At 48.1% G+C, this 25,000-nt stretch overlaps 1 protein-coding gene across 1 annotated transcript in view; it reads right to left on the reverse strand.

The window, feature by feature from the left end:
* adgb (androglobin) overlaps positions 1-25,000 on the reverse strand; it is a 62,164-nt gene that overhangs the window by 24,042 nt on the left and 13,122 nt on the right. Inside the window, exons 9-18 of the mRNA XM_076988050.1 lie at positions 24,540-24,631; positions 21,713-21,887; positions 18,998-19,088; positions 17,842-18,004; positions 14,513-14,555; positions 7,410-7,584; positions 7,242-7,305; positions 7,015-7,125; positions 6,303-6,402; positions 6,062-6,194 (exon numbers count right to left, since the gene is read on the reverse strand). Coding sequence (XP_076844165.1) covers positions 6,062-6,194; positions 6,303-6,402; positions 7,015-7,125; positions 7,242-7,305; positions 7,410-7,584; positions 14,513-14,555; positions 17,842-18,004; positions 18,998-19,088; positions 21,713-21,887; positions 24,540-24,631 — 1,147 coding nt within the window. The remainder of the gene's footprint in view (positions 1-6,061; positions 6,195-6,302; positions 6,403-7,014; positions 7,126-7,241; positions 7,306-7,409; positions 7,585-14,512; positions 14,556-17,841; positions 18,005-18,997; positions 19,089-21,712; positions 21,888-24,539; positions 24,632-25,000) is intronic.

The following is a 25,000-nucleotide window of genomic DNA, read 5'->3' on the forward strand; positions in this document are numbered from 1 at the left end:
GTAGAAGCCCCCTGATGTTATGGGGTGAAGAGTCCCCATGCGATAGTGACTTGGACATTTTTTTCAACATTACCTAATCACATTTAAAATAGTTTTATTAGATGCAGCACAATATAACAAAAAAAAGATGCCTCAATTGTCAAATTTGATCAAGCCAGTCCAGATATTCACATTTAAATCGGCCCTATTTTTAAATGCAATTAACCTAAAACAAAAGGACATCTTGTGATCAAGAAATGTGCTCTAGTTTTAGCATGTGGCTAGTCCGTGCCCGCCGTTATCATGGTTCATCGGACCAACACGTTGTCTTGGGACCCTTAAAAACTACCTTAAACTGTACAGACTGGGATAAAACTTAAGGAAACAATAAACAAGAGTATAATGTAACGGTCCACTTATCTATTAATATCTTTTGAACAGTCCCACAATGTTTTGGAATGGTTCAAACTTTATTCATTAAATCCTTCATTTTCAATGAGACTGGTGTGATCGCGTCTTTCTTTTACTTGAGCACCATTGCTAGTCACATCTGAACTTAATTTCTACAATGATTTTAATATTCAAAGTTCATATAGTGTTAGATATGAAAGTTTGTACATTGTACCTTCTTTCACAATGTTTTAGTTGAACTTTGAAGGACCTCAAGAGGAAAAAAATCAAAAAATGTATGGGAATATATTATTCAAATTTTAACATTTCAATAGTGTTAATAGCTAACTATTTAGGGAGTGAAACTAACACTACTGAAATAGTAAAAAAAAAAACTCCCTTCAGAAGACCCAACTCTGCATCCATACGTCCAATAACCGCTGAAGATATCAGGGTCAGAGGTTTGAGGTCCAGAAAAGGCTCTTCAGTGCCTCCGTGCGCAAGCGTCATCCAGATCTGTACGGTAATGAGCAGTAATCACAGGTCCCATGGGGCCAGTGCCATGTGGTTGTGTTTGTCTTGTGTTGTCTGCTTGTTGTTGCTCCACACCAGGACACCTGTGTAGATGTTTGTCTGGTCTTCGTGTCTTCACCGGCAGTCTGAGCTCGACTGTGGCCTCTCATCCTCTGCTTCTATTAGATCCTTGGATTACTTCCATTCTTCCAGTTATGTGTTGTAGTTTAATATCTGTGTCTTCTGACTGTCCCACCATGGGCTGGTCCACCATGGGCTGGTCCACCATGGGCTGGTCCACCATGGGCTCTTGGAAGTGCCCTTAATAAACAGTGTTCACCTGGGTCCTGCCTCTCCACGTTATATGTTACATCCAGTTTAGCAGTACTTCCTCAGAGAGAGGCCGTTTCTGACCACAGCCTCATAATGTATGGGTTGTGTTTGAATGACAGTATTCATCCGCCCCACTACCAAATTAAACAAGCTATAACACCCAGCACCATAGCCGCGCTCACTGATATTTTACCGGGTCTGACAAACACTGATCCACTTGTAACTCCGGAAGGACTAGAGCGTTTCACCGAGCATGTCGAGACTTCCCTTCGTACAGCTTTAGACAAAGTTGCACCACTACGATATAAGAGAGCCACGGAGAGAAGAATAGCGCCATGGTACAATGAGCACACGCGTAGCCTCAAACGAGCCGCGCGGATCCTGGAACGTAAATGGCAAAATTCAAAGTTAGAAGTGTGTAGATTATCAAGGAATGCAGCCTTATTTAATATAAGCATGCCCTCCATACACCAAAATCGGCCTTAATTGAAAAACTTATCGGCCTTAATTGAAAAACATAAAAACAATTCAGGACTCCTTTTGAAAATTGTTTCCAGTCTTATGAGGAGTCATGAACAAATCAATTCTCTAATTCCACTAGAGTGTAGCAGTAACAATTTTATGAAATTCTTAAAATCTTAATGATAAGATTGATAAAATTAGGGAAAAAATTCTCAGAGCCTGTCAACATGCCAATGCACCTTGACAGCTGTCTGGTCAGCTCTGATGCCCTGTTAGAGTCCTTCTCCCCAATTGGTTGTGAGGAGCTTATTTCATTGGTGGAAACTGCTAAGCCCTCCACATGCACACTAGATGCCGTACCAACCCATCAACCCAGAATTACTGCATAGCAATGTAGAACCTTTGCTTACCATAATTAACTATTCTCTGAGCATGGGCTACATTCCCAGTTCATTTAAACTTGCAGTCATCAAGCCGCTAATTAAAAAACCTGGTCTTAACCCCCAAGAACTGTCCAAGTATAGGCCAATCTCTAATCTGTCATTCATATCCAAAATTTTAGAGAAAGTAGTTTCTTCACAACTCTCTTCCTTCTTACAGACAGAACATGTCAGTTATTTCAGTCTGGATTTAGAGCTCATCACAGCACTGAAACGGCACTGACTAAAGTACTGAACGATCTCTTAATATCCTCTGATAAAGGACACATTTCTTTTCTCATACTGCTAGACCTCAGTGCTGCTTTTGACACCATTGATCATAATATTCTACTTAATAGGCTTGAGACACTTGTTGGCATAAGAGGTCAAGCACTCTCCTGGTTCAGGTCCTACCTCACAGATCGTTACCAATTTGTACTAGCAAATAACGAATGCTCAGAGGTAGAGGTAAGGTAAAATATGGCGTCCCGCAAGGATCTGTACTGGGCTCCATATTATTCTCATTATGTATGCTACCGCTGGGCACCATCATTCGTAGGCATGGTATTAGCTTCCATTGCTAAGCAGATGATACTCAGTTGTATATATCTTCCAATCCGGATGATACTACTCTCATGATTGAGAACTGTGTCCAGGACATTTGTCACGTAGGGCTACGCCCCCCTCTCCTAGCTGTCACTCCGGTGTCCCTGTTCCTCTTGTCTGTGTTGTTCCTCGCTCGTTTATCCCGCCCTGCTTGTCTGTTGCCCTGGTTTCCCTCTGTCTGCCACACCCGTGTCGTCATTGTGTTCAGCTGTGTCTAGTCTAGTTCTGTGTATTTATATACCAGTGTTTCCCTAGCCTGTTGTTGGTTGTTCTGTTCATTTGCTCAGTCAGTATTTTCCTATGTGCTTCACGATCCTTATGTTATTTGTATTTGTGAGTATTGCTCCTGTTCCATAATTCATTCATTTTAGTGTTCTCCCCGTTGCCCTGTTAGTTCTCCTTGTGTGTCTGATCATGGCGATCTATCTGTCAAACCGCAGCGTTACAACATTAAAAACTGGATGGTTTTTCAGTAACACCTAAATCTACCGCAAAAAGCTTAGGTGTCACTATTGATTCGGATCTTTCATTTGACACACATATATGCAATGTCACTAAGGCTGCCTTTTTCCATTTACGTAATATCGGCAAGCTGAGACACTTACATTCATTAGCTGAGGCAGAGAAGCTGGTCCATGCTTTTGTCTTGTCAAGATTGGACTACTGTAATGGTCTTCTAATTGGATGCTCTAAACAGTCCATAAAGAAGCTACAACTTGTACAAAATGCTGCAGCTAGAGTCCTAACTAAGGCTAGAAAATTTGACCATATTAGTCCCACTTTTGCTGCATTACACTGGCTTCCGATTAAATATCGAATTGAATTAAAAATTCTTCTGTTAACCTATAAGGCATTAAATGGTCTTGCTCCAAAATATCTGAGTGGACTCATTGCTTACTACAACCCATCTCGCCCTTTGCGCTCCCAAAATGCTGGATTTCTCCTAGTTCCAAAAATTAGTAAGACTACAGCCGGAGGCAGAGCTTTCTCTTTTAAAGCCCCTCAATTATGGAATAGCCTTCCAGCTCCAATCTGAGATTCTGACACAGTTCCAATCTTTAAATCTAGACTTAAGACTCACCTGTTTAATTAAGCCTTCAGTTAATATTCCCCTTGTAAGATGTAGGGGCTTGGGGGCCCCCAGACGTTGAGATTTCTGGTAATCTAAGATGTTGATGTTGTCATCCAGCTGTGTCATGGCATCACTTTAGTTGTGTCAATGACTTGGCTGGAAAGCAATGTCTCAGTGAGTCCTCATGACTGTGGTCACCTCTGAACCCCTCCCTTTAGTTATGCTGCTATAGATTAGCCTGCCGGAGCCACATGCTAATCACTGGCATGTGAGCTATGTACCTTTGACAACCTTTCAGGAAATGAGATGTTTGTCAAAGGTGTTTTCAGGAGGACCAATGCTTAAATCCTCAAGCTTAACACTCAAAGATGAAAGATACACTCAATTAACAGAGGCTTTTCAGAATTATTGCTCATGAACTATGTGCAGTGATCATAACGAGCATGTTCAGTGTTCATAACAAGCGTAGGACTGTTTTGCAGGGCTGTTTATGTACGCACGGCAGTAGTAGCGTATGAGTGGACAGGAAATGGAATGAACGGAGTGAGAAGCCATGCTGGTCTCCTGCAGGTCCTCCTCTGTGCTCCTCAACGTTAGCTTTCTCTGCATCGTGATTTCATGCCACATGCACAAAGCTCAACACTAGCTCTGACAGCCCCCACAACGTTTTTTTTTCCATTGTGGCCTCAAACCCCCACCCACGTGGTTAAGGCGTGGCTGGCGTGATGAAAGGCAAGGGCAGAGGTGTTGGCTGGGGTTGCCAGATCAGTGGAGAGTGTGCGCTCTGGTGGATTTTTACAAAGGACACGCAGCCCCTCTCAATGATGCAGGTGTTCAGATCCTCCCGAGGAAATGTCAGAACTTTTGGGGAAAATGGACAAAAGGTCTAGACCAGTTGAAGACTCTTTCTCTCTCATTCTTTCATTCTCTCTCTCTCTCTCTATCCCTTCCTCCTCTCTCCTTCTTTCTCTCTCTCTCTCTCTCTCTCTCTCTCTCTCTCTCTTATATTGCCTCCTGATAAATCCGTCTGTTCTCAACATACACACTATATGTAGGCCCCCTGCTTTTAGGACACTATGGAGCTAGAAATAGCAGACTGGGTCATCTCTCTATCTCTATCTCTCTCTCTCCATCTCTCCTTCACTCACTCTCTCTCTCTCCATCTCTCCCTCTGTCTCTGGGGTTCCTCAGACATGGTTGGCTTCGTTATTGGGAACAGAACCTACATCAAACTCATGCATGGTTCACTATGTTCTCACATGGCTGTCATGATTCCAGTTATTGAAGGGTGTCCCAGTAACCATAGTGGCATGTGGAGCTGAATCCTTACAGGGAGTGATCAGGGGGAGTGATTAGTGGGAGTGATCAGGGGGAGTGATTAGTGGGAGTGATCAGGGGGAGAGATTTAGAACTTAAAATTGTATAAACAACATGAATGTATAGGGTTAAGTGGATTTACTAGAGTATATTTATAGTTTTGTTGTTAGGTTTGCAAGTATGGCTTCAGTAATGAATACTGTAATGGTTATGATGATGGTTATAGTAATGACTCTTCTCTGTATTACACTGGTACATTTAAAGATGAAGGATTAGCACTAATGCTACTGTTAAAGTGAAACTACTCTCTTCACTGGCTTCCAGTAGCGGCACGCATCAGATATAAAACCTTGATGCTTGCTTACAAAGCCAAAAATGGACTGGCCCCTCCTTACATGATGTCCATGGTCAAAAGCCGATCCGTACAGCGAACACTCAGAACCTCATGCTTGGCTCGACTCGAAACTCCATGCTTAAAGTCTCATGGAAGACAAAGCTCCAGACTATTCTCTGTCCTGCCTCCAAGATGGTGGAACGATCTTCCATTAGCTGCTAGGACTGCAGAGTCTATTGCTATCTTCAAGCGTAGACTGAAGACCCACCTGTTTGTTGAGTTCTTACCAGAGCACTAACTCAGCTGATACCTCTTGCCGTTGTTCTTAAATTGTATGTCTGTCTATGGTTATTTGTGCTTCTTGGCAAATGTCTAACTTGCAAAACACTAGATAATGACATTGACTCCTGTAGTTTAGTAGTAGTCTGACTCAATGGTATCTTGAATTCTGGCCTATCCGTACTATTTCCTAGGATGAATTCTATGATCGGATGCAAAGCACTTTGTAAGTAGCTCTGGATAAGAGCGTCTGCTAAATGCCGTAAATGTAAATGTAAATGTAAACTCCACTGGTGAGCAGGCCAGCAAGCTGTCTCTGGTGTTTGGTGAAGGTGGTGATGGTTGGAGAGATCTTACCCTGGAGGGAGGGAGAGCAGGTCTGCTTTGCACACGGCGGTCTGGATGTTCACCTGGGGGACCTGACTGGTTACACTCTTCCAGGAGAAACGTTTGACTGTCAGAACTCCAGGCCTAGAGTCACACCTCTTCACTACACAGTGCACACACACACACACACACACACAAATATGTACTCTAAAAATTCTCAACTATGTGGTGTATATATGTGTGTGCGTGTATGTGTGAGTGTGTGCCTTACTCTCTTCTCCCCAGTGTACCAGTGCTGAAAAACAGATGAGAATCTCTGTAGGTATCAGGCTATCCACAAACAGGAAGTGAGAGCCCTTTTCATCAGGACCCTAAGAAAGAGAGAATGAGAGAGATAAAGAGAGAGATGGAACAAGAGAGAAAAAGAAAGAGCGAACAAGAGAAAGAGAGATGGAACAAGAAAGAAAAAGAAAGATGGAACAAGAGATAGAGATGGAACAGGAGAGAAAGAGAGAGATGGAACAATAGAGGAAGAGAGAGATGGAACAATAGAGAGAGATGGAACTAGAGAAAGAGAGAGTGTGTAAGATAAAGTGTAAGCTTCTTTGGTCCTAATGGACAGCAACAGTAAATATTAATGTGGTCTGATGTTGTACAAGTCTCTGGAGACTACAGTGTCTGCTACACAAACATAGACACGCACAGGCATGAGCGCACACACTCACACACACACACACACACACACTCAGTAATTACCTAAGATTAAATCACACCGTTCTCAGGGGATTACTATGAAATGGTACGGTTCATCAGCATTACACAGCACAACAGGGAGAGTCAATCTAAAACAACAGAGCTGTTATAAACCACACACAACCACCAAACCAATAATGTGTGTGTGTGCGCAGCCGCTTGGATGTGAATGTGTGTGTGTGCACAAGCGTGGATCCGTGAGCACATCTACACGCTTGTGGTGTGTGTACCTGCGCCCAGGTTGCTCCAGCACACCCAGGTAAGCGGGCGGAGAGCATGGAGTTGGTGGAAGCCGCCGTGTTGGTCAGAGCCACTGTGGACCCTCTAGATGTGTTAGAGCTCTGGTGGGAGAAGAACAGGTATTAAAACTACCACGTGAGCCTCTGGAAGAACATGATGCAGACAGAAATTCCCACCAGCGCCATTTTGAGAGCGACAAAGAAGTGTGTAGCTTCACCTTGACCTGTGACCTCTGGGAGTGATGAGTGTAGGTGTTGGGTTTGTGGAAAACCAGCAGGGTCCTTTGAAAACACAAGAAAAAGCATCACTCTGATCACTCTGATCACTCCTGGTGAGAATGAACTGGCAGTGCCATGTCAGAGTAGACGGGTGATCCGTTTCTCACTGGATGCACTGGGCGAAGTCGTGCAGATGGACCCAGGTTTCCTGAAGCATGGCCCTCTCTGCTGCTACCGCATCCTGGGTCTGTGTGGGGGCGGGGCCTGTCTCCTTAGCCGTCTGCACACGCTCCGCCTCCTTGTCGGGCGGTGAGGAGTCCTCAGTCTCCACCGCCTCTGAATCTGACAGAGACCACAGCACTGGCTAATACCACACAGATCAATGCCAGTCAGTATTATGTCAGTGAGAGTAAACAGCTCAAAGAGGTTCTGGGAAGAGAAGAAGTAGGGGGCCTAACTGAAAGGACTAGGGGGCCTAACTGAAAGAACTAGGGGGCCTAACTGAAAGAACTAGGGGGCCTAACTGAAAGAACTAGGGGGCCTAACTGAAAGAACTAGGGGGCCTAACTGAAAGGACTAGGGGGCCTAACTGAAAGAACTAGGGGGCCTAACTGAAAGAACTAGGGGGCCTAACTGAAAGAACTAGGGGGCCTAACTGAAAGAACTAGGGGGCCTAACTGAAAGAACTAGAGGGCCTAACTGAAAGAACTAGGGGGCCTAACTGAAAGGACTAGGGGGCCTAACTGAAAGAACTAGGGGGCCTAACTGAAAGGACTAGGGGGCCTAACTGAAAGGACTAGGGGGCCTAACTGAAAGAACTAGGGGGCCTAACTGAAAGGACTAGGGGGCCTAACTGAAAGAACTAGGGGGCCTAACTGAAAGAACTAGGGGGCCTAACTGAAAGAAGTAGGGGGCCTAACTGAAAGAACTAGAGGGCCTAACTGAAAGAACTAGGGGGCCTAACTGAAAGAAGTAGGGGGCCTAACTGAAAGAACTAGGGGGCCTAACTGAAAGAAGTAGAGGGCCTAACTGAAAGAAGTAGGGGGCCTAACTGAAAGAACTAGGGGGCCTAACTGAAAGAAGTAGGGGGCATAACTGAAAGAACTAGAGGGCCTAACTGAAAGAAGTAGGGGGCCTAACTGAAAGAACTAGAGGGCCTAACTGAAAGAACTAGGGGGCGTAACTGAAAGGACTAGGGGGCCTAACTGAAAGAAGTAGGGGGCCTAACTGAAAGAACTAGGGGGCCTAACTGAAAGAAGTAGGGGGCCTAACTGAAAGAACTAGGGGGCCTAACTGAAAGAAGTAGGGGGCCTAACTGAAAGAACTAGAGGGCCTAACTGAAAGAACTAGGGGGCGTAACTGAAAGGACTAGGGGGCCTAACTGAAAGAACTAGGGGGCCTAACTGAAAGAACTAGAGGGCCTAACTGAAAGAACTAGGGGGCCTAACTGAAAGAACTAGAGGGCCTAACTGAAAGGACTAGGGGGCCTAACTGAAAGAACTAGGGGGCCTAACTGAAAGAACTAGAGGGCCTAACTGAAAGAACTAGAGGGCCTAACTGAAAGAACTAGAGGGCCTAACTGAAAGAAGTAGGGGGCCTAACTGAAAGAAGTAGGGGGCCTAACTGAAAGAACTAGAGGGCCTAACTGAAAGGACTAGGGGGCCTAACTGAAAGAACTAGAGGGCCTAACTGAAAGAACTAGGGGGCCTAACAGAAAGAAGTAGGGGGCCTAACTGAAAGAAGTAGGGGGCCTAACTGAAAGAAGTAGGGGGCCTAACTGAAAGAAGTAGGGGGCCTAACTGAAAGAACTAGAGGGCCTAACTGAAAGAACTAGGGGGCCTAACTGAAAGAACTAGGGGGCCTAACTGAAAGAAGTAGGGGGCCTAACTGAAAGAACTAGGGGGCCTAACTGAAAGAACTAGGGGGCCTAACTGAAAGAAGTAGGGGGCCTAACTGAAAGAAGTAGGGGGCCTAACTGAAAGAAGTAGGGGGCCTAACTGAAAGAAGTAGGGGGCCTAACTGAAAGAAGTAGGGGGCCTAACTGAAAGAAGTAGGGGGCCTAACTGAAAGAACTAGGGGGCCTAACTGAAAGAACTAGGGGGCGTAACTGAAAGGACTAGGGGGCCTAACTGAAAGAACTAGGGGGCCTAACTGAAAGAACTAGGGGGCCTAACTGAAAGAAGTAGGGGGCCTAACTGAAAGAACTAGGGGGCCTAACTGACAGGGCAGGAAAATGTCTGTGGTTTAGGTGAATACAGGGACGTCCTGCTGCTGTGGATGTTAATCTAGTACAGTAGGGCTCTAGGAATTTGAATTTGAATGAGTTTAGCAGGAGAGGAAGGCTGTCACTACAGACGGAAGACCTTCATGTAACTACAGCAAAATCAGCTGTTTCATACCCGAGCCGGGAGGGTTCAGTTCCAGTCCTAGTGGGACAATACACTCCATAGTGGTTCTTGTTTCAGCTTACCTTATTCAACTAACAAAGCTCTTTCACAGTCTGTCCCTGTGCTGATCAAGAGGTGTAAATGAGGGAAAACATTAAACCGGGGTGCCAAACTCGATCCCTGTGAGATGAGCACTGAGCATTAGTGCGTAACGCTTCCTCCAACATAATGCACTTGCTTAAACTCATCACCTGATTGCTAAGAACATTACCAGTGGAGTCGTGTGTAGTTGCTGGGCAAAATGCTAATCAGTGATTGGCTGAAGCTCTTGCATTGGAGCAGTGGTGCCATGGCGATGGGCCCGACATGATGCATGCGGAGCTCTGAGAGGTCGGATGGAGTGGGCGTGTGCTAACAAGAGGCAGGGTCACGTGAGAAGCAGGGTCACATGAGAAGCAGGGTCACGTGAGAGGCAGGGGCACGTGAGAAGCAGGGTCACGTGAGAGGCAGGGGCACGTGAGAAGCAGGGTCACGTGAGAGGCAGGGGCACATGAGAAGCAGGGTCACGTGAGAAGCAGGGTCACATGAGAGGCAGGGGCACGTGAGAAGCAGGGTCACGTGAGAGGCAGGGGCACGTGAGAAGCAGGGTCACGTGAGAAGCAGGGTCACGTGAGAAGCAGGGGCACGTGAGAAGCAGGGTCACGTGAGAAGCAGGGTCACATGAGAGGCAGGGGCACGTGAGAAGCAGGGTCACGTGAGAGGCAGGGGCACGTGAGAAGCAGGGTCACGTGAGAAGCAGGGGCACGTGAGAAGCAGGGGCACGTGAGAAGCAGGGTCACGTGAGAAGCAGGGTCACATGAGAGGCAGGGGCACGTGAGAAGCAGGGTCACGTGAGAGGCAGGGGCACGTGAGAAGCAGGGTCACGTGAGAAGCAGGGGCACGTGAGAAGCAGGGGCACGTGAGAAGCAGGGGCACGTGAGAAGCAGGGTCACGTGAGAAGCAGGGTCACGTGAGAGGCAGGGGCACGTGAGAAGCAGGGGCTTCTGCAGTAGGACGTTGAGCTGGCAGGAACGATGGCCCTCCGCCATGTGTCTTCAGTAGAGCAAACAGCTGCCAGAAGATCTGCTCTTGTACCTAGAATCAGTCAATCAGGCAATTCACACGTTCTGCGTAGTGAGTGTGAGGTGTGGTAGCTGCAGTCCCTCACTCTTCAGAGAGGATCCCTGGTTGTACTACACACTCTCATCCGAGAGGATCCCTGGATGTACTATATACTCTCATCCGAGAGGATCCCTGGTTGTACTACACACTCTCATCCGAGAGGATCCCTGGTTGAACTATATACTCTCATCCGAGAGGATCCCTGGTTGTACTATATACTCTCATCCGAGAGGATACCTGGTTGTACTATATACTCTCATCCGAGAGGATACCTGGTTGTACTATATACTCTCATCCGAGAGGATACCTGGTTGTACTATATACTCTCATCCGAGAGGATCCCTGGTTGTACTACACACTCTCATCCGAGAGGATCCCTGGTTGTACTACACACTCATCCGAGAGGATCCCTGGTTGTACTATATACTCTCATCCGAGAGGATCCCTGGTTGTACTATATACTCTCATCCGAGAGGATCCCTGGTTGTACTATATACTCTCATCCGAGAGGATCCCTGGTTGTACTATATACTCTCATCCGAGAGGATCCCTGGTTGTACTATATACTCTCATCCGAGAGGATCCCTGGTTGTACTATATACTCTCATCCGAGAGGATCCCTGGTTGTACTACACACTCTCATCCGAGAGGATCCCTGGTTGTACTACACACTCTCATCCGAGAGGATCCCTGGATGTACTATATACTCTCATCCGAGAGGATCCCTGGTTGTACTACACACTCTCATCCGAGAGGATCCCTGGTTGAACTATATACTCTCATCCGAGAGGATCCCTGGTTGTACTATATACTCTCATCCGAGAGGATACCTGGTTGTACTATATACTCTCATCCGAGAGGATACCTGGTTGTACTATATACTCTCATCCGAGAGGATACCTGGTTGTACTATATACTCTCATCCGAGAGGATCCCTGGTTGTACTACACACTCTCATCCGAGAGGATCCCTGGTTGTACTACACACTCATCCGAGAGGATCCCTGGTTGTACTATATACTCTCATCCGAGAGGATCCCTGGTTGTACTATATACTCTCATCCGAGAGGATCCCTGGTTGTACTATATACTCTCATCCGAGAGGATCCCTGGTTGTACTATATATTCTCATCCGAGAGGATCCCTGGTTGTACTATATACTCTCATCCGAGAGGATCCCTGGTTGTACTATATACTCTCATCCGAGAGGATCCCTGGTTGTACTACACACTCTCATCCGAGAGGATCCCTGGTTGTACTTACACACTCTCATCCGAGAGGATCCCTGGTTGTACTACACACTCTCATCCGAGAGGATCCCTGGTTGTACTATATACTCTCATCCGAGAGGATCCCTGGTTGTACTATATACTCTCATCCGAGAGGATCCCTGGTTGTACTATATATTTAATATATTTGCCGCTGATGAAAATGCTCAGTCTACACACTGGCACAACACCCTATCCTGTTGCTTCCCTCTCAGGACCAACCTGGCAACCACACAGTCACCTCACCACTGAACTCGTATGCAAAGCTGGATTCCAAAAGGAACCCGTAGAATTCCATAAGGAACCAGTAGGATTCCGTAAAGAACCAGTAGGATTCCGTAAGGAACCGGTAGGATTCCAAAAAGAACCGGTTGGATTCCGTAAGGAACCAGTAGGATTCCAGAAGGAACCCGTAGGATTCCTGAAGAGTCTTGCCTGAGGGGATGAGAGCCGGCGGGGATACAGATGTTCTACTGCAGTCGCCGTGGGAACCCACTCCGTTTAGCTCACTCCAGGAGTTACTAAGCAACCCACCAAGCTCCCTAGGAAAGCGTGTAATTGGACTGTCGTGACGAGGGACGAGTGCAGAGTCACGATCGGGTGAGATGGAGACGATAGTGCTGTGTGTGTGTGTGTGTGTGTGTGTGTGTGTGTGCGCGTGTGGGTGTCTGTCTGTGCAATACTATTAAAATGGGAAAAAGACTATGTGAGGGAGAGAGAGAGAGAGGGAGAGAGAGAGACAGGTGGAGAGAAAGAGAGGGGGAGAGGCAAGACAAGTTTATTTCTATAGTAGCTTTCATACATACTGGCAATTCAAAGTTCTTTGCACAAGAAAGAAAGAAGCTTATTACAACCCGAGGTCTATCACTTTGGGAAGGTCTATCACTTTGGGAAGGGCATTGCCCACAAAATATAAGAAATAAAATTTAAAAAAAAGGTTTTAAAGGAATAAAAATAGAAATAAACTTACTTAAATAATTAAGAATGAAAGAAGATGAAAAGAGAGAGCGAGAGACATTCAAACACACACACACTCACTTACAGACACACTCACACACACACACATTCACACACACTCATGCACATTTACTCACTCACACTCATTCACAGTCACACAGCTACACAACAGCAGCACAGCGATGACACAGACGTTGATAATATCCGCTTCATAAACAACACTGTTCCATTTACAGACGGTCTGTGTGTACCTGTCAATTTTTCTGTTTTCACTAATAGAAGGAATTTCATTTCATTAGGTGCAGTGGGAACAACGTGCAGTCAGAAGCTCCTGTGAGCAGAGCGGGACGGTCAGGACTCCAACAGGACAGTCTGAGGAGACTGAGCTCACACTGCTGACCTTCCTGGCTTATCGGGTGTGAGGTTGTGGTGTGAGGTAATAGGTGGTGTGAGGTAACAGGTGGTGTGAGGTGGTGGGTGGTGTGAGGTGGTGGTGTGAGGTAACAGGTGGTGTGAGGTGATTGGTGGTGTGAGGTAACGGGTGGTGTGAGGTGGTGGTGTGAGGTAACAAGTGGTGTGAGGTAACAGGTGGTGTGAGGTGACGAGTGGTATTAGGTGGTGGTATGAGGTAACGTGTGGTGTGATGTAACAGGTGGTGTGAGGTAACAGGTGGTGTGGCCGGGTGGAGCCAAGTGCAGGTGGTGTGAGTTGATGGGTGGTGTGAGGTAACGGGTGGTGTGAGGTAACGGGTGGTATAAGGTGGTGGCATGAGGTAACGGGTGGTGTGAGGTGGTGGTGTGAGGTAACAGGTGGTGTGAGGTGGTGGTGTGAGGTAACAGGTGGTGTGAGGTGGTGGTGTGAGGTAACAGGTGGTGTGAGGTGATGGGTGGTGTGAGGTGGTGGTGTGAGGTAACGGGTGGTGTGAGGCAACAGGTGGTGTGAGGTGGTGGTGTGAGGTGGTGGTGCGAGGTAACGGGTGGTGTGAGGTAACAGGTGGTGTGAGGTAACAGGTGGTGTGAGGTGGTGGTGTGAGTTAACAGGTGGTGTGAGGTGGTGGTGTGAGGTAACGGGTGGTGTGAGGTAGTGGTGTGAGGTAACAGGTGGTGTGAGGTGGTGGTGTGAGTTAACGGGTGGTGTGAGGTGGTGGTGTGAGGTAACGGGTGGTGTGAGGTGGTGGTGTGAGGTAACGGGTGGTGTGAGGTAACGGGTGGTGTGAGGTAACGGGTGGTGTGAGGTGGTGGTGTGAGGCAACGGGTGGTGTGAGGTGGTGGTGTGAGGTAACGGGTGGTGTGAGGTGGTGGTGTGAGGTGGTGGTGTGAGGTAACGGGTGGTGTGAGGTGGTGGTGTGAGGCAACAGGTGGTGTGAGGTAACAGGTGGTGTGAGGTAACAGGTGGTGTGAGGTGGTGGTGTGAGGTAACGGGTGGTGTGAGGTGGTGGTGTGAGGTGGTGGTGTGAGGTAACAGGTGGTGTGAGGTGACCTGCATGAGGACAGCTCACCGGCAGCGGTGCTGTCGTCCTTCGTCCTGTCCTCCACCGATACCTGGGGGACAAAGAGACACGCAGATGAAAGACAGACTCATGGGGAAGAAACAGAGCGGTTCAGCTACAAATGTATTAACAACAGACGCAGCATAATAAACCTGTGTCAGAGAGGAAGACGCATTCGTTCTGTCTGCCAACTCGCCAAAGTCCTGTCACAAGGGATTATGGGAAAATTCCATTCACGTATGGGGAGGAAGTTCCAAAAGCCCAGGCGGGGTGTTCAGACTGCGGCCGTGAGATTAGCAGCGCCACCTGACTAGCATGTCTGCATTTAGCTGCCAGCTGCGATGTATCGCCCCAACAACTTGTAAGAGTACTCAAGAAAGCCAACACCATGGCAACGGTCTTTCTAGAATGCCCCTCCATGGCGACAGGGTGTTTCTAGAACACTCCACCCTTTTCAGGTATAATCGGCCCCAACCTCACACCACTTATAAAGAAACCTTTAACGCCCAAGGACTGTGGGGGGGGGGGGGGGGGGGGGGACGGGGACAATTAACCCTAACTTCCCTCTGTGCCACACCTAATAAACCACAGTGCCTCAAAGAGAGGGAGTGAATCACTGAGGAGAAGAGAAGAGAAGAGAGGAGAAGAAGAGAGGAGAAGAAGAGAAGAGAAGAGGAGAAGAGAAGTGAAGAGAAGAGAATTGAGGAGAAGAGAAGAGGAGAAGAGAAGTGAAGAGAATTGAGGAGAAGAGAAGAGGAGAAGAGAAGTGAAGAGAAGAGAATTGAGGAGAAGAGAAGAGAAGTGAAGAGAATTGAGGAGAAGAGAAGAGAAGAGGAGAAGAGAAGTGAAGAGAATTGAGGAGAAGAGAAGAGGAGAAGAGAAGTGAAGAGAATTGAGGAGAAGAGGAGAAGAGAAGTGAAGAGAATTGAGGAGAAGAGAAGAGAAAAGGAGAAGAGAAGTGAAGAGAATTGAGGAGAAGAGAAGTGAAGAGAATTGAGGAGAAGAGAAGAGAAGAGGAGAAGAGAAGTGAAGAGAATTGAGGAGAATAGAAGAGAATTGAGGAGAAGAGAATTGAGGAGAATAGAAGAGAATTGAAGAGAAGAAGTGAAGAGAAGAGGAGAAGAGAATTGATGAGAAGAAAGGAGAATTGAGAATAGAAGAGAATTGAGGAGAAGAGAAGAAGAGAAGAGAAGTGAAGAGAATTGAGGAGAAGAGAAGAGGAGAAGAGAAGTGAAGAGAAGAAGAGAAGAGAATTGATGAGAAGAGAATTGATGATAAGAGAATTGATGATAAGAGAAGGGAGGACACTGCACACGCAGCTCATGAAGGTCTGATGAAAGGTGCTAAGTATCACATTAACATGGCATCCACAAAATCTGAGTGCAACACCTCACACATTGTGGAAGTAACAGAAAGGCTCAGTGGGGTCTGACCTAATCCCCTCCTCCACACCCTGGGGTCTGACCTAACCCCCTCCTCCACACCCTGGGGTCTGACCTAATCCCCTCCTCCACACCCTGGGGTCTGACCTAACCCCCTCCTCCACACCCTGGGGTCTGACCTAACCCCCTCCTCCACACCCTGGGGTCTGACCTAATCCCCTCCTCCACACCCTGGGGTCTGACCTAACCCCCTCCTCCACACCCTGGGGTCTGACCTAACCCCCTCCTCCACACCCTGGGGTCTGACCTAACCCCCTCCTCCACACCCTGGGGTCTGACCTAACCCCTTCCTCCACACCCTGGGGTCTGACCTAACCCCCTCCTCCACACCCTGGGGTCTGAGCAGACCTAACCCCCTCCTCCACACCCTGGGGTCTGACCTAATCCCCTCCTCCACACCCTGGGGTCTGACCTAACCCCCTCCTCCACACCCTGGGGTCTGACCTAACCCCCTCCTCCACACCCTGGGGTCTGACCTAATCCCCTCCTCCACACCCTGGGGTCTGACCTAACCCCCTCCTCCACACCCTGGGGTCTGACCTAACCCCCTCCTCCACACCCTGGGGTCTGACCTAATCCCCTCCTCCACACCCTGGGGTCTGACCTAATCCCCTCCTCCACACCCTGGGGTCTGACCTAACCCCCTCCTCCACACCCTGGGGTCTGACCTAACCCCCTCCTCCACACCCTGGGGTCTGACCTAATCCCCTCCTCCACACCCTGGGGTCTGACCTAACCCCCTCCTCCACACCCTGGGGTCTGACCTAACCCCTTCCTCCACACCCTGGGGTCTGACCTAACCCCTTCCTCCACACCCTGGGGTCTGACCTAACCCCCTCCTCCACACCCTGGGGTCTGACCTAATCCCCTCCTCCACACCCTGGGGTCTGACCTAACCCCCTCCTCCACACCCTGGGGTCTGACCTAACCCCCTCCTCCACACCCTGGGGTCTGACCTAACCCCCTCCTCCACACCCTGGGGTCTGACCTAATCCCCTCCTCCACACCCTGGGGTCTGACCTAACCCCCTCCTCCACACCCTGGGGTCTGACCTAATCCCCTCCTCCACACCCTGGGGTCTGACCTAACCCCCTCCTCCACACCCTGGGGTCTGACCTAACCCCCTCCTCCACACCCTGGGGTCTGACCTAATCCCCTCCTCCACACCCTGGGGTCTGACCTAACCCCCTCCTCCACACCCTGGGGTCTGACCTAACCCCTTCCTCCACACCCTGGGGTCTGACCTAACCCCTTCCTCCACACCCTGGGGTCTGACCTAACCCCCTCCTCCACACCCTGGGGTCTGAGCAGACCTAACCCCCTCCTCCACACCCTGGGGTCTGACCTAATCCCCTCCTCCACACCCTGGGGTCTGACCTAACCCCCTCCTCCACACCCTGGACCAGATGATCAACTGCTTAACTGCCCCACTACCATCTCACCCTGCCCTCTATGAAACACAAAGGCCTGCTCTGTTAGTGGACAAGCACACGTCTACACACACACAAACACACACACTCACTCACACACACACTCACACACACACACTCACACAAACACACACACTCACTCACACACACACTCACACGCACACACACACACACACTCACACACTCTCACATTCACACACACACACACACTCACACACACACACATTCACACTCTCTCTCTCTCTCTCTCTCTCTCTCTCTCTCGCTATGTCCCCATTGGACTGGCCTGTCCTGAACCCCAGTGAGACATCCACCCAGATTACTGACAGGCTAATTGTGCTTTTATTTCCACAGAGGACACGGCCTGTCCCTTTCTTTAGGTTTGTGTTTTATAATGCTTATATCCCCCTCAACTCCCCCCCCTCATCCCCCTCCCCCTAAGTGGGAGGGCCTTATCACAGTGTACCTCAGCAATGGGGGCGGAGTCCAGCAAGCCAAGGTCGTGGCACGTCAGGGCATGCTGGGCGGGGCCAGGACGCTGGGCGGGGCCAGGACTCTCATCAGCCTCGTCAAATGAAGACAGAGTGGATTTGTCCCCACGCTTCCTGTGCCCACCCTGATGAGGGTCCCTAGAACACACCCACACACACAAACAAGTGTTGGGTTCACCTGAACACTCCAACACCTGACCTCTCACCCAGCACAATACAGGCTGGGAGGTGTGGACTTGGAGGTGTGGACTGGGAGGTGTGGACTGGGAGGTGAGGACTGGGAGGTGTGGACTGGGAGGTGAGGACTGGGAGGTGTGGACTGGGAGGTGTGGACTGGGAGGTGTAGACTGGGAGGTGAGGACTGGGAGGTGAGGACTGGGAGGTGTGGACTGGGAGGTGTGGACTGGGAGGTGAGGACTGGGAGGTGAGGACTGGGAGGTGTAGACTGGGAGGTGAGGACTGGGAGGTGTAGACTGGGAGGTGTAGACTGGGAGGTGTAGACTGGGAGGTGTTGACTGGGAGGTGTAGACTGGGAGGTGAGGACTGGGAGGTGTAGACTGGGAGGTGTAGACTGGGAGGTGAGGACTGGGAGGTGTTGACTGGGAGGTGTAGACTGGGAGGTGAGGACTGGGAGGTGTTGACTGGGAGGTGTAGACTGGGAGGTGAGGACTGGGAGGTGAGGACTGGGATGTGTAGACTGGGAGGTGAGGACTGGGAGGTGAGGACTGGGAGGTCAGGACTGGGAGGTCAGGACTGGGAGGTGGACGTTAGGGTCGCCTCCACCATGACTGAGACGAGATGTTCACTGTGCAAGAACACACAGATCAATACTCAGACTTGATGGCTGTTTGGCTCTCCGACACACACACACACACACACACACACACACACACACACACACACACACACACACACACACACACACACACACCTGTTTGATCAGCATTCGGCTCACACACAGACCACAGACCCAGCAGAGGCATACAGAGACTGCATGACAGTAATGACACAAAGACATACACTCACTAACTCTCTTGCTGTCTCTCTCTCTCCCACACACACACACACACACACACACACACACACACACACACACACACACACACACACACACACACACACACTGCTTACAGCTGGAGTGGAGGTGTCGTGTTCATGTGTCTGAGGTCGAAGAAGGTACTGGCCACTTCTACATACTGCTCAGGCTTCTGAACTGGAGTCTCTGTGGAAAACAGATATTCAATACAGACAGATATACCACACACAGAGCACATAGATTATACAGATAAACCACACACAGAGCACATAGATTATACAGATAAACCACACACAGAGCACATAGATTATACAGATATACCACACACAGAGCACATAGATTATACAGATAAACCACACACAGAGCACATGGATTATACAGATAAACCACACACAGAGCACATGGATTATACAGATATACCACACAGAGCACATAGATTATACAGATAAACCACACACAGAGCACATAGATTATACAGATAAACCACACACAGAGCACATAGATTATACAGATAAACCACACACAGAGCACATAGATTATACAGATATACCACACACAGAGCACATAGATTATACAGATAAACCACACACAGAGCACATAGATTATACAGATATACCACACACAGAGCACATAGATTATACAGATATAGCACACACAGAGCACATAGATTATACAGATAAACCACACACAGAGCACATAGATTATACAGATAAACCACACACAGAGCACATAGATTATACAGATATACCACACACAGAGCACATAGATTATACAGATATACCACACACAGAGCACATAGATTATACAGATATACCACACACAGCACAAGGATTATACAGATATACCACACAGAGCACATAGATTATACAGATATACCACACACAGAGCACATAGATTATACAGATATACCACACACAGAGCACATAGATTATACAGATATACCACACACAGAGCACATAGATTATACAGATATACCACACACAGAGCACATAGATTATACAGATATACCACACACAGAGCACATGGATTATACAGATATACCACACAGAGCACATAGATTATACAGATATACCACACACAGAGCACATAGATTATACAGATATACCACACACAGCACAAGGATTATACAGATATACCACACAGAGCACATAGATTATACAGATATACCACACACAGAGCACATAGATTATACAGATATACCACACACAGAGCACATAGATTATACAGATATACCACACACAGAGCACATGGATTATACAGATATACCACACACAGAGCACATGGATTATACAGATATACCACACAGAGCACATAGATTATACAGATATACCACACACAGAGCACATAGATTATACAGATATACCACACACAGCACAAGGATTATACAGATATACCACACACAGAGCACATAGATTATACAGATATACCACACACAGAGCACATAGATTATACAGATATATCACACACAGAGCACATAGATTATACAGATATACCACACACAGAGCACACGGATTATACAGATATACCACACACAGAGCACATGAATTATACAGATATACCACACACAGAGCACATGGATTATACAGATATATCACACACAGAGCACAAGGATTATACAGATATACCACACAGAGCACATAGATTATACAGATATACCACACACAGAGCACATAGATTATACAGATATACCACACAGAGCACATAGATTATACAGATATATCACACACAGAGCACATAGATTATAGAGATATAGCACACACAGAGCACATAGATTATACAGATATAGCACACACAGAGCACATAGATTATACAGATATACCACACACAGCACAAGGATTATACAGATATACCACACACAGCACAAGGATTATACAGATATACCACACACAGAGCACAAGGATTATACAGATATACCACACACAGAGCACATAGATTATACAGTTATAGCACACACAGAGCACATAGATTATACAGATATATCACACACAGAGCACATGGATTATACAGATATACCACACACAGAGCACATAGATTATACAGATATAGCACACACAGAGCACATAGATTATACAGATATATCACACACACAGCACACGGATTATACAGATATACCACACACAGAGCACATAGATTATACAGATATACCACACACAGAGCACATAGATTATACAGATATACCACACACAGAGCACATGGATTATACAGATATACCACACACAGAGCACAAGGATTATACAGATATACCACACACAGAGCACATGGATTATACAGATATAGCACACACAGAGCACATAGATTATACAGATATACCACACAGAGCACATAGATTATACAGATATAGCACACACAGAGCACATAGATTATACAGATATATCACACACACAGCACACGGATTATACAGATATACCACACACAGAGCACATAGATTATACAGATATACCACACACAGAGCACATAGATTATACAGATATACCACACACAGAGCACATGGATTATACAGATATACCACACACAGAGCACAAGGATTATACAGATATACCACACACAGAGCACATAGATTATACAGATATACCACACACAGAGCACATAGATTATACAGATATACCACACACAGAGCACATAGATTATACAGACAGATATACCACACACAGAGCACATAGATTATACAGACAGATAAATCACACACAGAGCACACATCCCCATGTGTGTGTGTGTGCGTGTGTGTGTGTGTGTGTGTGTGTGTGTGTGTGTGTGTGTGTGTGTGTGTGTGTGTGTGTGTGTGCTGGGCTAGAACACGCCCTCGTTCTCACCCTTAGGCTCATCAGAAACGTTCCTCTCTTTACGGGGGCGGACAAGTTTCCAGCTGGGGACAGGGGGAGTTTTGGGAGCTGCCACCAGGGGGCAGGCTCTGGTCTGCGTCAGCAGCACAGGGTGACTGTAGAGCTGGGAGAGGCCGTACTGTCGCAGTCTCTGTGACGCATCCGCCTGGAGAACACACACACACACACACACACACACACACACACACACACACACACAACATTCTCAGCCACCATTTAATAATGGATTAGACAACCAGCACTGATCCAAAGTAGCACAGAGGCAGAGCAGAAGATGAAGGGATGGAGGGATGAATGGATGGAGGGATGAAGGGATGGAGGGATGGAGGGAAACCAGGAGATCACAGCTGGCAGCACATTGCCACAATAATGAGCTCCAGTGCCATGGGCTTCACCTCACCAGACCTTAGCAGCACTGCACACCATTCACCCAGCAGCTCTGACCTTGTGAGCAGCTCTGACCATGTGAGCAGCTCTAGCCCTGTGAGCAGCTCTGATCTGGTGAGCAGCTCTGGCCCTGTGAGCAGCTCTGATCTGGTGAGCAGCTCTGGCCCTGTGAGCAGCTCTGATCTGGTGAGCAGCTCTGGCCCTGTGAGCAGCTCTGATCTGGTGAGCAGCTCTGGCCCTGTGAGCAGCTCTGATCTGGTGAGCAGCTCTGATCTGGTGAGCAGCTCTGATCTGGTGAGCTCTGGCTTAATCATGTGTTCTCTGTAGAGTCTGTAGATGCAGCCCCAGCAAGTTTACTTTGCGTACGACAGGAAACTAGAACTGACACTAGATTTCCCACTGAAGCAGGAACAAGATACAACAAACAAAGGCTGAAGCAGGCAGTACTGAGAGCAGGCGTCTCACCACAGAGTCTTACACACAACACACCGCGTACTGTTAGGGCAAACGGGTGGTGAATATACCACAACACACCGCGTACTGTTAGGGCAAACGGGTGGTAAATATACCACAACACACCACATACTGTTAGGGCAAACGGGTGGTAAATATACCACAACACACCACATACTGTTAGGGCAAACGGGTGGTGAATATACCACAGCACACCGCATACTGTTAGGGCAAACGGGTGGTGAATATACCACAACACAACGCGTACTGTTAGGGCAAACGGGTGGTGAATATACCACAACACACCGCGTACTGTTAGGGCAAACGGGTGGTAAATATACCACAACACACCACATACTGTTAGGGCAAACGGGTGGTGAATATACCACAGCACACCGCATACTGTTAGGGCAAACGGGTGGTGAATATACCACAACACACCGCGTACTGTTAGGGCAAACGGGTGGTGAATATACCCCAATACACCGCGTACTGTTAGGGCAAACGGGTGGTGAATATACCACAACACACCGCGTACTGTTAGGGCAAACGGGTGGTGAATATACCACAGCACACCGCATACTGTTAGGGCAAACGGGTGGTGAATATACCCCAATACACCGCGTACTGTTAGGGCAAACGGGTGGTGAATATACCACAGCACACCGCATACTGTTAGGGCAAACGGGTGGTGAATATACCACAACACACCGCATACTGTTAGGGCAAACGGGTGGTGAATATACCACAACACACCGCGTACTGTTAGGGCAAACGGGTGGTGAATATACCACAACACACCACGTACTGTTAGGGCAAACGGGTGGTGAATATACCACAACACACCGCGTAGTGTTAGAGCAAACGGGTGGTGAATATACCACAACACACTGCATACTGTTAGGGCAAACGGGTGGTGAATATACCACAACACACCACATACTGTTAGGGCAAACGGGTGGTGAATATACCACAATACACCGCGTACTGTTAGGGCAAACGGGTGGTGAATATACCACAACACACCGCGTACTGTTAGGGCAAACGGGTGGTGAATATACCACAACACACCGCGTACTGTTAGGGCAAACGGGTGGTGAATATACCACAACACACCGCGTACTGTTAGGGCAAACGGGTGGTGAATATACCACAACACACCGCGTACTGTTAGGGCAAACGGGTGGTGAATATACCACAACACACCGCGTACTGTTAGGGCAAACGGGTGGTGAATATACCACAACACACCGCGTACTGTTAGGGCAAACGGGTGGTGAATATACCACAACACACCGCGTACTGTTAGGGCAAACGGGTGGTGAATATACCACAACACACCGCGTACTGTTAGGGCAAACGGGTGGTGAATATACCACAACACACCGCGTACTGTTAGGGCAAACGGGTGGTGAATATACCACAACACACCGCGTACTGTTAGGGCAAACGGGTGGTGAATATACCACAACACACCGCGTACTGTTAGGGCAAACGGGTGGTGAATATACCACAACACACCGCGTACTGTTAGGGCAAACGGGTGGTGAATATACCACAACACACCGCGTACTGTTAGGGCAAACGGGTGGTGAATATACCACAACACACCGCGTAGTGTTAGGGCAAACGGGTGGTGAATATACCACACCGTACCCAACTGACACCGCACACGTATATTTCCTCTTCCAACCGGCCTAATCCACCTGAGATCTGGGAGAATTAGTAGATGAGCTGAATCAGGCAGACGAGAGCAGGAGAAACACGTGAGCACCCTGATCTCCGGGGCTGGCCAAGCACACTGAACGTCCCTCAGCACAGGAGGGAATTATGGGGGAGAACTTCAGGAGGGAATTATGGGGGAGAACTTCAGGAGGGAATTATGGGACAGAACTTCAGGAGGGAATTATGGGACAGAACTTCAGGAGGGAATTATGGGAGAGAACGTCAGGAGTACCATCAGGCCCAGCTTGGAGATCTTCTTCTCCTGCAGGTGCAGCGGCTGGTAACTGGCACACACGACCATCTGAGGCGACCCTCTGCCTAGACCTGGGAATGTGTGTGTGTGTGTGTGTGTGTGTGTGTGTGTGTGTGAGAGAGAGAGAGAGAGAGAGACAGAGAGAGTGAGAGGGAAAGACAGAGAAGAAGGGAAACAGAGAGACAAGTTAGAAAGCCATTAACCAAGCTCTATGCACTGTGTGTGTGTGTGTGTGTGTGTGTGTGTGTGTGTGTGTGTGTGTGTGTGTGTGTGTGTGTGTGTGTGTGTGTGTGTGTGTGTGTGTGTGTGTGTACTAGGCAACCACAGCACACAGTGTAGTGGAACCACACATTTATGGGCCACACTCAGATTGGCAGGACAGTGATCAACATGGATCCATCACACATTTTCACAACTGCGGGGAACTGCTAATATATGTA

This window comes from Brachyhypopomus gauderio, unplaced genomic scaffold (genome assembly GCF_052324685.1).
Source record: "Brachyhypopomus gauderio isolate BG-103 unplaced genomic scaffold, BGAUD_0.2 sc60, whole genome shotgun sequence".
NCBI classification, from domain to species: domain Eukaryota; kingdom Metazoa; phylum Chordata; class Actinopteri; order Gymnotiformes; family Hypopomidae; genus Brachyhypopomus; species Brachyhypopomus gauderio.